Raw genomic sequence first — 17,426 nt, forward strand, 5'->3', positions numbered from 1 at the left:
TGGCGAGCACAAAACATAAATACTTTAGCATAGTAAATTCAAAGAATGTAGAAAGAGAAATGAACCATCTTCTATTTCACCAGTTGTATCAGCAATTTAGAATTAGAAGGAAACATCTCCAAACCTCACATCCACTGTATTATTTGACTCATGGTCAAACACTTCAAAAGCTTCTTTGATTTTTTTGTGAAATTCTGCTACAGCTATCTCTGCAAAAGAAAAAGCAAATAAAATTATTTTACTCTAATTTTAAATTCAAAACAAAAAAATTCAACAACTAGAAATTATTAATAAGGAAGAACATGCAGAACACTTCCCTAGTATTCTTTTTCGGCGGGGAGGGGAGTTATGTAGGGGAACACCTTTTTTCTTAGGAGAGGCATGCTGAAGTCTTTAAGAGTGAAATGTTGTAATATTTGCAATTTACTTCCCCCGTCCCCTTCCCAATATTCTTTTTGTTTGTTTGTTTCTTTAATTCCTAGATTTATTTTTAAATTTATTTCTTTAATTACTTTATTTATTTGCCTGCATTTGGGCTTAGTTGTGGCATATGAACTACCATTCATCCTACTATTTCACTCAGATGCTCTATTTTTCCAGGTTGCAACATAACCTTCAATTGTGAAAACTATCAAAGGGATGTAACAATTTACTGATATTTATTAATTATTAATTTATTATAATAACATGGTGGCAAACTTCTAGTTTGATAAGCAAATAAATGTTAGCTCATTATTTAAATGTACAGTTCCTTGCTTACAAGTAAATCTGAATCGTGATCCTTCATGCTTGTTTATCACCTCTGTTTTCTATGTTTTGAATTGCCTGTTCAGGTTCTCTGCTCATCCCTACTGGGATCTTCCATTTTTTTCTTAACAATTTGTAATGAGCTCTTTAAATAATAAAGACTTACTGAAATTCTTACTTAATTCTTACAGAAAGAATTACTGAAAACAATTTAAAGAATTACTGAAAACAATTTTCCAGGTCAGTTGTTTGCATTTGTTTTCCTAAAATGAAAACATCTCCCTTATGAATATCAAAATCACACATGATTACTGAAGACAAAAAAAAAAAGAAGTTGAGACCAAGTAAAAATTACTTCAAATCCTAACATGCAGAGTTAACTACTCTTACTGTTGCCGTCTAATCTAATGTTTCACTCAACAGTAAATTGTGAGCATCTTTTCATTCTCAAAAAAGTGTTTATTATATTATCATTTTTAGTGGCTGATAATCCATTATAGAACTTTATCATAGTTTATTAAACCAGCTCCCTAACTGTAGACATTTAGGTAGTTTCTAAATGTTTTTGTTGTTAAGTATATTCATTCTTGAGTGAACCATTCTGCCCAATTCACCTTTGTGCATTTGTCTTATTGTCTCACTGAAATACGGTAAGTTGAATGCAGTTGAATTTGTGTTAGATAGTGGGAAACTTCTTACTAGTTCTCATAGTAACTTGGGAAAAATCTCACTGGTTATAATCCTGTCATTTCACAAAGCTGATATTTGCTTTTTAAATTTAAGATTACCTTTTAAAAGTATGTTATTTTTTATTTTTATTTTAGTCACACCTGTTGAGATTTCTTATCCTTTACAGTTGAGAAACACAGCCTTTGAAAGGACCACCAAAAGAGGGAGAAAATTATCTTTTTTCTACAGGTTTGGTAAACTCAATTCTATTTTCTTCTACAATTTAAAAATATACTTTTTAATCCATCTGAAAGTTATTTTGGCATGATTCAAACTGAAAGATTAATTTCTAATCTGATTTTAATAATTTTTAATTTACTAAGCACTTGAATTCTTTCCTCCTACTTTACAATGTGTTATAGTCCTTTATGTGATGGAGACTGCTTCCATTGTCTATTCTACTAATTCCATTCTGAATTGTATTTCTACCATTATGTCATTACCATCCCATTTCACTTATTAATATTATCACTGTTGCTGGTCTTCTTCTTAGGAATATTCATTAATATACTCACCAGTGTAAGTCTTCCAAATGAAATTTACAAATTCAAATAAAATTTAGAAATTCCAAATAAAACACCATCGGCATTGCTACTGCAATGAAGCTATACACTGAGAAAGAATGAACATTTTAAAATAGTTTTCACATCTAAGAGATCTATATTAGCTATATAGCCCTTTTTATATCTCTAAATTGAAGGTTATACATTATGGCTTTCCTCATACAAGCCACACACAAATTCTCCAAGAAGATTACACCTCAGTATTTTATGGATTTTGTGGATACTGTGAAGGAATATTTTTGGAAACCTTGAAATTCCTAGAAGTAGAGGTAAATATTAATTTTTTTAAAATTTGCTATTGATCTTATATCCATCTATTTCCCCAAACTTTTATAATCCCTTTTCAATTGGTTACTTTGTATTTTCTGATGATTCATTTGGTCTCTTCTTTCCAAAATGCATACTTTCTTATTTCTCCTTCATGATTTAGGACACTGGCCAGAACTACCAAAACAAGTTGAATTCATAAAATGATAATGATAATCTTTGCTCTTTAAAAACATTATTATTTGATAGATTAGAATACTAGTCCTTTACCAGTAAATGCAATGCTGACTTGTGCTCTGAAATAGGTATTACTAACAAGTCTAAAGCATTATTCTTCCATTCCTACGCCCAATTTTATATTAACAACAATTACTAACTTTTAACAACCTCTAATTAATACTGATGTGAAGAACTCACTCATTGGAAAAGACCCTGATGCTGGGAAAGACTGAAGGCAGGAAGAGAAGGGGACAACAGAGGATGAGATGGTTGGATGGCATCACGGACTCATTGGACCTGGGTTTGAGCAAGTTCTGGCAGTTGGTGATGGACAGGGAAGCCTGGCGTGCTGCAGTCCATGGGGTCGCAGAGTCGGACACGACTGAGCAACTGAACTGAACTGAAGTTTTCTAAAATGGGTTCTGTTTCATACTCATTCCTCAACGTGTTTCTCAGTAAAAGGCTGCAATGATCAAAAATGCCTGAGAAAGGCATTTAAAGGATGTGTTTTTGACAAAAACAGACTCACAATATTATGTTCTCCTCTTGGGGATTTATCATGCATATTAGCATATTAAAGTCTTTGAGATGTTCTAACGAAATTAATGCACCATTTTCCAAATTTACTTGATCATGAAATCTTCTTTTTCCAATCGTCAGGAATAAATAATGCTTTAATCGACATTTGGAACTTCCGTAACTCAGGAATCCTCATCCACTCGACACAGGTATGATGTGAAAGGATTTCAAGAGCGTCCAAAAACACTGATCCTCTCATCTCTCAGTGTGGCCAGATCACAGTTAGATCTGGCAAAGCGAGGCAGCTGAAAGAATCTATTCCAGGGATTCCTAGCAGGAGGCTCAAGGCAGAACAGGCTCTGACGGCAAGCCCCTTGGTCTACACAGGTAGCAAGCGCAACAAACACCAAGCAGCCAGTGCTCCGTGCTCGCCATGAAAGCGATCCACCTCACACACTCCTATTTCAGAAGCAGAACTCCAACGCACCACTGCTCACCATGGGCAAATGGACAAAGATCCCACGGAGCCAGCAGAGCCGCTCGTTTCCACATGCCCAAGGAACGTAATGTCGGGACCCAGGGAGCTTGTGGCTCTAAGAAGCAGCCCGTAATCCTTATCTTCACACACACTAGCTAATTCTACCCTTCCACCGATGATACGACTTTTCAGTAGCAGCCAAGCTTGCCGCCTGGCTCTAACAACACGTAACATGTTATATAAATTAAATTTACACCGTAATTTTTAAATAATGATATGAGAAAGTTCAACTAGATTAAAAAACTATTTGCAGGGACTTCCCTGGTGGTCAGCTGTTAAGACTCTGAGCTCCCAGTGCAGGGGGCTGGGGTAGGGAACTAGATTCCACATGCTGCAACTAAGACCAGGAGCAGCCAAATAAATAAATAAAAATAAATATTAAAAAAAAAACATTTGTGTTATATCACAAAATTTTCAATTATATTTTTCAATTAAAGGGTTATGTGTTTGACAAAAACAGACTCACAGATACAGAGAGCAAACTACTAACTAGTGGTTATCAGTGGGGAAAGGAGTGAGGGGTGAAACAGGAGAATGAGATTGAGAGACACAAACTACTATATATAGAATAAATAAGCACCAGTCAGAATGGCCACCATCAAAAAGTCTACAAACAATAAATGCTGGAGAGGGCGTGGAGAAAAAGGAACCCTTTTACATTGTTGGCGGGAATGTAAATTGGTACCGCCACTGTGGAAAAGAATACAGCGGTTTCCTAGAAAACTAAAAACAGAGGTACCACATGACCCAGCAATCTCACCCCTAGGCATATATCCAGAGAAAAATCACAATTTGAACAGATATGTGCACCCCAACGTTCATGGCAGAACCATTTACAATAGCCAAGGCATGGAAACAATCCAAGTGCCCATCAACAGACAACTGGTTTAAGGAGATGTGATATATATATACACAATGGAATATTGCTCAGCCATTAAAAAAAAATGCCATTTGCCACATGGATGGACCTAGAGATTGTCATATGGAGTGAAGTAAGTCAGACAGAGAAAGACAAATACCATATGATATTGCTTATATGTGGAATCTAAACAAAGGGTACAGGGCTTCCCTGGGGGTCTAGTGGTTAAGAATACACCTGCCAATTCAGGGAACATGGGTTCAATCCCTAATCCAGGAAGATCTCGCAGGCTGTGGAGCAACTAAGCCCATGTGCCACAACTACGGAACCCGTGTGCTGCAACTACTGAAGCCCGCATGCCTAGAGCCTGTGGTCCACAACAAGAGGGGCCACCACCATGAGAAGCCGGCACACCTTGAGAAGGAGTAGCCCATGCTCGCCACAACTGGAGAAAGCCTGAGCCCACTGCAGCAATGAAGACCTAGCACAGCCAAAATAAATAAATAATCTTAGAAAATAAAAATAAAAAAATTTAAAGGGTACAAATGAACTTATCTACAAAACAGAAATGGTGTTACAGATGTAGAAAACAGATTTAGGCTTCCCTGTGGCTCAGTGGTAAAGACTTCGCCTGTCAACGCAGGAGACACGGGTTCGATCCTTGGTCTGGGGAGATCCCGCGTGCCGCAGAGCAACTGAGACTGTGCACCACAAGCCTGTGCTCTAGAGCCTGGGGACCACAACTACCGAGCCAACATGTACAGCTACCAAAGCCCACGAGCCCCAGAGCCTTTTCTCTACAAGAGAAGCCACCGCAGTGAGAAGCCTGAGCACTGCAATGAAGGGCAGTCCCTGCGGGCCACAGCTAGAGAAAAACCTGAGCAGCAGCAACGACCCAGCACAGCCGAAAACGCATAAACAAAAAATTTCAGAAAGAAAAACTATGGTCACCATCGGGTAAGAGGGGGAAGGGCAAGTTGGGAAATTGGGATTGACATATACACAGTACTCTATGTAAAACAGATAACTAAGTACAGCACAGGAAACTCTACTCAATACTGTGCAATGGCCTATATGGGAAAATGATCTGAAAAAGAGTGGGTAGATGGATAACTGATTCACTTTGCTGTACAGAAGAAACTAATTTACAGTATTGTAAATCAACTATACACCAATAAAAATTATAAACAAATAAACAGGATATGTTATACAGCACAGGGAAATATGTCATTATTTTGTAATAACATTAAATAGAATATAATCTATAAATATTGAATGACTATCTTGTACACCTGAAATGAATATAACATTGTAAATCAACTACAGTTCAATTTAAAAAGGATGAGTTTTTGAAATTATAATTTCAATTGTTTTAAGTTTTTTAATGGCTGAGAAAAATGCTTTCACATTTTTACATAAACAAAGTTTCTCACTGGTAATAAACTATCAAAAATTGAGGATCTTACACTTCAAAATTTAATCAGGAATTGAAAATGTCATCCCTCAGAATCCATGGGGAGAGTGATTCCAGGACCTGCAGATACCAAAATCTGAGGACACTCAAGTCCTTTATATAAAATACCGTAATATTTGCATATAACCTACATGTATCCACCCATATAGGCTAAATCATCTTTAGATTACTTATAATATCTAATACAATGTAAATGCTACATAAACAGCTGCTGGCATGGCAAGCTGAAGTTTGAATCTGAAACTGAAAGCTTAGTAAACAACTCTATACCCACCACCTGTATCAAACTATTATTAATGTTTTGCCATTTTTTTTTCTTTCCTAAATCCCTGTCTTTAATTACAGACATTACAATTATTCATCCCTAAATACTTCAACATGCATCTCCTAAAAATAAGGACATTCTCCTACATAATCCCAATATAATTATGATATTGTTAAAATTCATAAAAATTCACTAAGAACATATAATATCTATTCAATATGCAAATTTCTAAATTGTACCATAATGTCTGTTTTACAGTTACTTTTTCAATCTGCACTCTAATTAAAGTTTATGTCATACATTTGGTTTTAAATTTTTTTGGTCTCTTTTAAACTAAAACAGTCTTTCATTCTCTCCTGGTCTCCTGTCCCCAGTGAAATTGGCTTGTGGAAGAGACCAGGCTATGCAATGTCTTATAAAATGGCTTACTTTCTGGACTTGTCTGATAGTGTTATTTCACCCTCATGTTAAAAAAAATACTACTCCGTTAAGTTTCATTCCTTCATATCACCTGCTCCTCCTTCTCACTACTGTCCTCTACTGATTCTCTGATCACTTTCCTCCAAATTTATCAAACGAACCAATTTAATTTCCAACAACCCATCCTCACACTTCTATTTGAACATCAACACCTTTCGATTCTAATTATTAAATACTTTCAAAATCAGTCTCCCTCTTCCATTTCCACCGCCACAGTTTAAGTCTAGACCTTCATTGCTTCTGGCCTGGATTAATGCAGTCACTTCCTGTCTGGATTTATGCAATCATTTCCTGTCTTTTTGCCTTTAGTCTCCTTTCCCTCCATTTCCATTCCATCCTTCAAACCATAGTCCACATTTTGCTAGGATTATCTGTCTAAAACAAAAATTTGTTCATATGACTTCCTGGTTTAAAATCTTTCAATGATTCCCAAGTTCTTTCAAAAAAATAAAAAAGCATTCAGTCTCCTAAATCGCGTCTACAAACTGGCCCTTCCTTATCTCAAAAATGTCATTTCTCAATACTTTTTCATACAGATTCTCCACCTTGGAAATCTTAGTAGTTTTTCAATTATTAAGCTTTTTCACTGTTATTATGATTGATAGTCCTCTGTATGAAACAGTCCTCTCCTTTTTCTGGATAATTCCTACTTATCATTTGAGACAGTAACACACTTTCCTTTCATCTTCTTTTTGAATTAGGTACCCTCCTGTGTAATCATATAGCACCCATGGATATCTCTATTATAATATTATATCAAACTGTATTGTAATCAGCAGTTAACTAGTCTCCCCTTCCACATTTGTAAACACCTTGAGAACAACTTTGACACTGCCTGGAACATACTAAATTCTCAATAAATGCTTACTAAATAGTTAATAATTATATATGAGACAATCCATGTCCCATTTGGATATGACAACTCACAATTTCCCTTTTTGATGTTTTGTTGGGTATTTTTAACAGAATTATATTTATTTCCTTCATATAATGAAACTGGAGAATGCCTAATTGTTTTTCTATGTCACAGAACAATTTGTGTAGCAAGAGAACTATCTTTTGGGTAAGAAATTGGCAAGGAAAGAAGCTACTATAAAAAAAATGGCAGTAAAATATAGTGGTTAACAAATTCAGCAATATATTAAAAGGATTAAACATCAAGACCAATGGAATTTATTCCAGAGACACAAGACTGTCAATCAGAGTTACATACTACATTCATAGAATGAAGGCAGAAAAGCCACATGATTAGGATAATTGATATAGAAAAAGCATTTGACAAAACTCAACATCCTTTCATGATAATAATATTCTGAAAACTAGGAACAGAAGCAAACTTCCTCAACATGATAAGGGCCTATATGAAAAACCCACAGCTAATATCATTTTCAGGGCTGAAAGACAAAGCTTTTCCTATAAGATCAGGAATAAGATAAAAAAGTCCTCCTTTACCACTTTCCAATATAGTATTGGATGTTCTAGTCAGTTAAGCTGGGCAAGAAAGAGAAATAAAAGGCATCCAAGTTGAAAAGAAAGAAGTATAATCATTTCTGTTCATAGATGACAATCTTATTATGTAGAAAACCCTCAGTCTAAGAAAAAAAAGAAACCTGACAGAGCAAATAAATACATTCAGCAAAGTTGCAGGATGCGAAATCAACACACAAAAATCAGTCACATTTCAATATAATAAAAACAAAATCTGAAAAGGAATTTTTAAAATTCCATTTGTAATATCACTAAAATATCAACCAAACAAAAATACATAAGTTGGATGTCATCAAAATTAAAACTTGTGTGAAATCAAAGGACACTACTAAGAGAGTGAAAAAACAACCCACAGAATGGGAGAAAAATCTGCAAAGCATATATCTGATAGGGATTAATATTCAGAATATATAGAGAACTCCTACAACTAAACAACAACAGAAAAACCAACCCAATTTAAAAAGATGAAAAAATTTGAATAGACATTTCTCAAAAGAAGTTATACAAATGGCTGATTAGTACCTGAAAAGATGTTCAACATCACTAGTCATTAGGATATCTGTTATAAAAATAGGAAATAACAAGTCTTGGTGAAGATATGGAAAAATTGGAACAGTTGTACCTTACTGATGGAAATATAAAATGGTACAGCTTTGTGGAAAACAGTATGGAAGTTCTTCAGAAAATTAAAACCTAATTACCATAAAACCCAGCAGTTCCACTTTTGGGTATATGCTCAAAATAATTGAAAACAGGGTCTCAAGTATTTGCACACCAGTGTTCACAGCAGCATTATTCACAGTAGCCAAAAGGTGGAATCAACCCGAATATCCATTGACAGGTGGATACATAAATGAAAGTGGCGAATATATACAGTGGAATATCATTCAGTCTTAAAAAGGAACAAATCTATGAAACTATGACATGTGCTACAACATGGATGAATTCTGAAGATGTTATATGCTAAGTGATATAAGCCAGATACAGAAGGACAAATATTGCATGATTTCAAATATATGAGGGAGGCAGAATAGTCAAACTCATAAAAACAGAAAGTAGAATGGTGGTTGCCAGGAGCTGGGAAGAACTTGTCAGGAGATAAGAGGAATAGGGAGCTAATGTCTAGTGGGTACAAAGTTTTTGTTTGGAATGATTAAAAGTTCTGATAATGGAGAGGGTGATAGCTGCAGAGCTCTGTGAATGTTCTTTGTTGTTGTTCACTCAGTCACATGCGACTTTTGTGACCCCCTGGACTGCGGCACGCCAGGCTTCTGTGTCCTTCACTGTCTCCTGGCGTTTGCTCAAACTCACGTCCACTGAGTCAATGATGCCATCCAACCATCTCATCCTCTTTCGCCCCCTTCTCCTCCTGCCCTCAGTCTTTCCCAGCATCAGGGTCTTTTCCAGTGAGTCAGCTCTTCGCATCAGGTGGCCAAAGTATTGCAGCTTCAGCATCAGTCCTTCCAATGAATATTCAGGGTTGATTTCCTTTAGGATTTCCTTTAGGTTTGATCTCCTTGCTGTCCAAGGGATGCTCAAGAGTCTCCTCCAGCAGCAATGTCACTGAATTGGGCATTTGTAAAAGGTTAGAATGGTTTTTTAAAAATCCTAAAACTCGAAGTTCAAAAAGAAAGAATCAACCATTCTAATGACATTGTTCTAAAACTGACTGGTAATGGGTGCACATATCTATGAATATATTAAAAACTGAACTGTGTATCTTGAAAGTGAACTAGATGGTATGTGAATTATATCTCAATAAAGCTGCTATTTAAAAAATGGAAGGGATATTATAATTCCTACACTCATAGGTAAGATAATTATATAAGTAAACATTCCTCTTATTCTAATGACAATTTTTTTTAAGCTACTAAAATATTTTCAAAATGCCAATTAATGTAATTTTTAACATGCTTGTGAAGACAGTCCTTCTCAATCTGAACTCTTATTTCCTCTTCTTGTATCTTGCATTAGCTGTCTTAGTCTATTGGGCTAAGATATTGGACTGCTGTAACGAAGTATCACAGACCAGGTAGTTTATAAACAACAGAAACTTCTTTTTCACAGTTCTGGAGGCTGAAATTCTGAGACCAGGATGTCAGTATGGTTCAGTGAGGGCTCTCTTTCAGGCTACAGACTTCTCATTGTATTTTCACATAGTGGAAGATGGTAGGGACCTCTGCACAATCTTTTTTATTAGGACAGTAATCCCATTCATGAGGGCTACATCCTCGTGACCTAATCATTTGCCAAAGATTCCACCTACTAATAACATGACTTTTGGGAGTTAGGATTTCAACATATGGTCTGGGGCTCAAAAATTCAGATCACAGCTCTATTACTAAGTAATATCTTGTATCTTGTGAACGGGTGTGGCTAGATAGAACACTCTTGCCTTGTTCCTGATCTTAGTGGGAAAGTCTCAAATTTCTCACCATTAAGTCTGATGTTAACTTTAGGTTTTTGTAGATGCTCTTTCTCAAGTGGAGGAAGTTCCCTCTATTCCTAGTCTACTGCTAAGTTGCTTCAGTCGTGTCCGACTCTGTGCGACCCCATAGATGGCAGCCCACCAGGCTCCCCCATCCATGGGATTTTCCAGGCAAGAGTACTGGAGTGGGGTGCCATTACTAGGAACTAGTAATTTTTCTTTTTCACTCTGTTGATGAGATGAGTTACATTAAATGACTTTTGAATGTTGAAGCAGTCTTGCATACCTGGGATAAATCCTACTTGTTTACAGCATATAATTGTTTTTATATATTATTGGATATATATGTATTAGAAGCACTTAATATGGATCAGGCAATAATCTAAATTCTTTACGCATTTTAACAAATGTAATCAAGCTGGAATCAAGATTGCTGGGAGAAATATCAACAACTTCAGATATGCAGATAATACCACTCTAAAGGCAGAAAGTGAAGAGAAACTAAAGAGGCTCTTGATGAGGGTGAAAGAGGAGAGTGAAAAAGAAGACTTAAAATTCAACATTCAAAAAACTAAGATCATGGCATTTGGTCCCATCACTTCATGGCAAATAGACAGGGAAACAGTGGAAACAGCGACAGATTTCATCTTCTTTGGCTCCGAATCACTGCGGATGATAACTGCAGCCATGAAATTAAAAGACACTTGGCTCCTTGGAAGAAAAGCTGGACAAACCTACACAGTACATTAAAAAGTGGAGACATCACTTTGTCAACAAAGGTCCATATGATCAAAGCTATGGATTTTCCAGTAGTCATGTACGGATCTAAGAGTTGGACCATAAAAAAGGCTGAGTGCCAAAGAACTAATGTTTTCAAACTATGGTACTGGAGAAGACTCTTGAGAGTCCCTTGGACAGCAAGGAGATCAAACCAAGCAATCCTAAAGGAAATCAACACTGAATACTCATTAGAAGGACTGATGTTGAAGCTGAAGCTTCAATACTTTGCCACCTGATGCAAAGAGTCAACTCATTAGAAAAGACCCTGGTGTTGGGAAAGACTGAAAGCAAAAGAAGAGGGTGACAGAGGATGAAATGGTTGGATAGCATCACTGATTCAATGGACATGAACTTGAGCAAACTCCGGGAGATGGTGAGGGATAGCAAGGCCTGGGGTGCTGCAGTCCATGGGGTCACAAAGAGTCAAACACAGTTTAGTGACTCAGCAACAACAAATCATTAACCAGACTTATACATGCATACTTGCTAAGTCACTTCAGTCATGTCTGACTCTGCAACTCCATGGACTATAGCCCACCAGGCTCTTCTGTCCATGGGGATTCTCCAGGCAAGAATGCTGGAGTGGGTTGCCATGCCCTTCTCCAGGAATCAAACTTATCAGGATGATGCCATTATTTTTTTATTGTAACAAAATATACATAACATGAAAATTTCCACAGCCATTTTTAAGTATACATACAGTTTAGTGATATTAACTACATTTATATTACTATGCAGCTATCATCATTGTCTGTCTCTAGAACTTTGTGCTATATATGCATTAGATGGGCTTCCCAAGTGGCTCAGTGGTAAAGAATCTGCCTCCCAATGCAGGAACTGCAGAAGTGGGTTCAATCCCTGGGTCCAAAAGATCTTCTTGAGAAGGAAATGGCAACCCGCTCCAGTATTCTTGCCTGGGAAGACCCATAGACAGAGGAGCCTGGTGGGCTATAGTCCATGGGATTGAAAAGAGTCAGATACAACTTAGTGACTGAGAATGTATGCACACATCAGTTCAGTTCAGTTCAGTCACTCAGTCGTGTCCGACTCTTTGCGACCCCATGAATCGCAGCATGCCAGGCCTCCCTGTCCATCACCAACTCCCGGAGTTCACTCAAACTCACGTCCATCAAGTCAGTGATGCGATCCAGCCATCTCATCCTCTGTCATCCCCTTCTCCTCCTGTCCCCAATCCCTCCCAGCATCAAAGTCTTTTCCAATGAGTCAACTCTTCGCAGGAGGTGGCCAAAGTACTGGAGTTTCAGCTTTAGCATCATTCCTTCCAAAGAACACCCAGGGCTGATCTCCTCTAGAATGGACTGGTTGGATCTCCTTGCAGTCCAAGGGACTCTCAAGAGTCTTCTCCAACACCACAATTCAAAAGCAGCAATTCTTCGGCGCTCAGCTTTCCTCACAGTCCAACTCTCACATCCATACATGACCACTGGAAAAACCATAGGCTTGACTAGACGGACCTTTGTGGACAAAGTAATGTCTCTGCTTTTGAATATGCTATCTAGGTTGGTCATAACTTTTCTTCCAAGGAGGAGTAAGCATCTTTTAATTTCATGGCTGCAATCACTATCTGCAGTGATTTTGGAGCCCAAAAAATAAAGTCTGACACGGTTTCCACTGTTTCCACATCTATTTCCCATGAAGTGATGGGACCAGATGCCATGATCTTCATTTTCTGAATGTTGAGCTTTAAGCCAACTTTTCCACTCCACTTTCACTTCCATCAAGAGGCTTTTGAGTTCCTCTTCACTTTCTGCCATAAGGGTGGTGTCATCTGCATATCTGAGGTTATTGATATTTCTCCAGGCAATCTTGATTCCAGCTTGTGCTTCTTCCAGACCACCGTTTCTCATGATGTACTCTGCCTATAAGTTAAAGAAGCAGGGTGATAATATACAGCCCTGCCATACTCCTTTTCCTATTTGGAACCAGTCTGTTGTTCCATGTCCAGTTCTAACTGTTGCTTCCTGACCTGCATACAGGTTTCTCAAGAGGCAGGTTAGGTGGTCTGGTATTCCCATCTCTTTCAGAATTTTCCACAGTTTATTGTGATTCACACAGTCAAAGCCTTTGGCATAGTAAATAAAACAGAAATAGATGTTTTTCTGGAACTCTCTTGCTTTTTCCATGATCCAGCAGATGTTGGCAATTTGATCTCTGGTTCCTCTGCCTTTTCAAAAACCAGCTTGAACATATGGAAGTTCACGGTTCACATATTGCTGAAGCCTGGCTTGGAGAATTTTGAGCATTACTTTACTAGCATGTGAGATGAGTGCAATTGTGCGGTTGTTTGAGCTTTCTTTGGCATTGCCTTTCTTTGGGATTGGAATGAAAACTGACCTTTTCCAGTCCTGTGGCCACTGCTGAGTTTTCCAAATTTGCTAGCATATTGAGTGCAGCACTTTCACAGCATCATCTTCCAGGATTTGAAATAGCTCAGCTGGAATTCCATCACCTCCACTAGCTTTGTTCGTAGTGATGCTTTCTAAGGCCCACTTGACTTCACATTCCAGGATGTCTGGCTCTAGGTGAGTGATCACACCATCGTGATTATCTGGGTCGTGAAGATCTTTTTTGTACAGTTCTTCCATGTATTCTTGCCACCTCTTCTTAATATCTTCTGCTTCTGTTAGGTCCATACCATTTCTGTCCTTTATTGAGCCCATCTTTGCATGAAATGTTCCCTTGGTATCTCTAATTTTCTTGAAGAGATCTCTAGTCTTTCCCATTCTGTTGTTTTCCTCTATTTCTTTGCATTGATCACTGAGGACAGCTTTCTTATCTCTTCTTGCTATTCTTTGGAACTCTACATTCAGATGCTTATATCTTTCCTTTTCTCCTTTGCTTTTCGCCTCTCTTCTTTTCACAACTATTTGTAAGGCCTCCCCAGACAGCCATTTTGCTTTGTTGCATTTCTTTTCCATGGGGATGGTCTTGATCCCTGTCTCCTATACAATGTCACGAACCTCATTCCATAGTTCATCAGGCACTCTATCTATCAGATTTAGTCCCTTAAATCTATTTCTCACTTCCACTGTATAATCATAAGGGATTTGATTTAGGTCATACATGAATGGTGTAGTGGTTTTCCCTACTTTCTTCAATTTAAGTCTGAATTTGGCAATAAAGAGCTCATGATCTGAGTATTAGATACTAATTACTATGGTTAAATATGAACTTAAATAAGTTTCTGTTTCAAAATATTGTATCACGGGATCAAGACTATTCAAATTGATGAGACTAACATGAATGAAGTCTTATGGAGAAAAACAATTTAAAACCTTTGACGAGTCTATTATTTAAATAGATTAAAATAAGGCAAGGTTGATTTTTTTTAAATGCAATTACTCTGGCAGACTCCAACAGTCATAACTGGTAGCTGAGAATGCTACCTGAAAGAGTAAACCCAGAGGTCAAGATGAAAATAGCACCTATTGTACAGGCTGCCTACTGTATTTTAAAACTAGTAAGAAAAACAAATCTTTAATAGAGTAGCATGTGTGCATGCTCAGTAGCTCAGTCCTGTCCAACTCTGCAACTCCATGGACTGTAGCCTGCCAGATTCCTCTGTTCATGGAATTTTCGAGGCAAGAATACTGGAGTAGGTTGCCATTTCCTTCTCCAGGGGACTCTTCCTGAGCCAGGGACCTAACCTATGTCTCTTGGGTTTCCTGCATTGTCAGGAGGATTCCTTTCCACTGTGGCACCTGCAAAGCCCTGGATAGAATAGACACAACAGTAATAAATACACTTCATCCTAATTCAAATGTCTTGTTGGTTATAAAATTGAAGCGCACATCACAGGGCAACTAAGCCCGAGCACCACAACTAGTGAGCTGGTGCTCTGGAGCCTGCTAGCTGTAACTACTGAAGCCCGAGCACCTAGAGAACGCCATCACAAAGAGAAGCCTGAGACTGCAACTAAAGAGTATCCCCTGCTCAGAGCAACTTGAGAAAGCCCGTGCACAGCAACAATAGCCCAGCACACCCAAAAATAAAATAGATAAAATTTTATGAAATAATAAAGGGCATACATATTTTAGACTATAAATCAAGTTTAACAATTCTAACACTCCTTCTGAATACTACTATCAAAGGTTCCAAGTAGTTAAGCCAATCAAGAAGCTAAAACCAAACTAAAGCATCATGTTCCCCTCTTGCCCTTTAGTATCCCTGACTTCTTTTGTTTATTTAGATTCTTCATCTTCAAAATACAAAAAGCCAGATTGTGCGTATCATTGCCAAAATATAAGACTCAGTCTCATAATATTTGGCTAAAATACTGTGGTAACAAGTCAGAAAGCTATATTAACCTATTTACATGTTAACAGCCTAATGGAAGCTTTAAAAAGTTTTTACTGCTGTCAGAAAAAAAAAACAAACTATTTAAATTAAAATGAAAGTACAAGAATATGTCTTTGCAACAATGGATGTGAATGTATGCCAAAAATATTAATATTTGGCAACTTATACTGATTAAGTCAGTATTTCAAAACAACAATTAAAATAATGCCTGATGGAAAAACAACTTTTATCAGGAAAAAATCTTGAGGATTAGAATATAACAAATGAGATACTTGAGGAAATAATTATGTCTTAATAAACAGACCTTTTTTAACCTAAAAGTATATTAAAACAGAATGTAATGTGATCAAATGTGCTATCACTAATTTTTAAAATGATTTTGGTAATCAAAGTACTTCTCTGTATGAATTCGTGTGTATATAACATTATTTAAGTTGGTACAAGTTTAAGTTGGTCCAGTATATCTTCATTAGTTATTAACATACAGATTATGATTTTATGCAAATTTTTGAGAAATTTCTGAAACGTTTGGCTGATGACATATTTAGGCCAGTAGAGAAAAAAAAAAGACAATTGAAAACCTGAGACTCAAGAACTGAAACAAAATTTAGAAGTCATTTAGCCCTTTCAACTAATGAGAAAATCCCCCCTGAAATGTGCTTATGTGGTTGTGGATCAAGGTTTGGTTTATTGTCCTCCACTGTGTGACTAATCACTCATTTTTGGTTTTGTTTTTAAGAAGCATTGCATTTAAAAAGGTGACCCAGACCACCATTAAGAATGGTGAAAAATATGTTCACATAGCTCTTAAAAAAAAGGAATCCATACTCAGTCCTCATTCACAAGGCATAAAGTCTCAATTAAATTTAACTCTTTATTAGTCATATAATAGAAAAGTAAAGTCATAGTTCATAAATGTGACAAATGTGCCCTGGAAATAATAAATCTCTTGCTACAGAATATGTTTAAACTATAACTTTAACATATATGAATAAATGCTTGGGAATTCCTTGACAGTTCAATGGCGAGGACTGGGCACTTTCACTGCAGTGGCCTGGATTTGATCCCTGGTTAAGAACTAAGATCCCTCAAGCTGCATGGTGCAGTTTTTAAAAAAAAATGCTTGGTTGATAATCCAAGTAATTCCACTTATTTAATTCATGGTTATATCTAATTCAACATCAAAAATGTTATCTCAAAAATTAAGTAAAGCTAAAATATAATATGCAAGTGTTCAGCAAGGTAGATGCTATTTTGTGAAGCTTGGGAAAAATATTAGCAATAACATTTAATTTCACAGAAATGTCACATTCAGCAGGTGTTCTAAAAAATGTTACTTTTTATAGCATGCTCACTTAGCAAATGAGCACTTTCATAAAATGGTCAGATGGTGAAATAATATCAGAAATACTAGTTAACAAGCACATTTAAAAAATGTAATTAATTATTTTAATTGGAGGCTAATTACTTTACAATATTGTGGTGGTTTTTGCCATATATTGACATGAATCAGCCATGGGTGTACAGGTGTCCCTTCATACTGAATCCCCCACCTATCCCTCTGGGTTGTCCCAGAGCACCAACTTTGAGTGCCCTGCTTCATGCATTGAACTTGCACTGGTCATCTATTTTACATATGGTAATACATGTTTCAATGCTATTCTCTCATATCGTCCCACCCTCGCCTTCTCCCACAGTCCAAAAGTCTGTTCTTTGCATCTGTGTCTTTTTTGCTGTCTTGAATATAGGG

General features: G+C 37.0%; 1 protein-coding gene across 1 annotated transcript in view; it reads right to left on the bottom strand.

Annotated features, from left to right (window-relative positions):
• EFCAB2 (EF-hand calcium binding domain 2) overlaps positions 1-17,426 on the bottom strand; it is a 117,507-nt gene that overhangs the window by 66,347 nt on the left and 33,734 nt on the right. Inside the window, exon 2 of the mRNA XM_068986480.1 lies at positions 125-209. Within this exon, the coding sequence (XP_068842581.1) occupies positions 125-209 (85 nt within the window). The remainder of the gene's footprint in view (positions 1-124; positions 210-17,426) is intronic.

Source organism: Capricornis sumatraensis, chromosome 14, assembly GCF_032405125.1.
Source record: "Capricornis sumatraensis isolate serow.1 chromosome 14, serow.2, whole genome shotgun sequence".
NCBI classification, from domain to species: domain Eukaryota; kingdom Metazoa; phylum Chordata; class Mammalia; order Artiodactyla; family Bovidae; genus Capricornis; species Capricornis sumatraensis.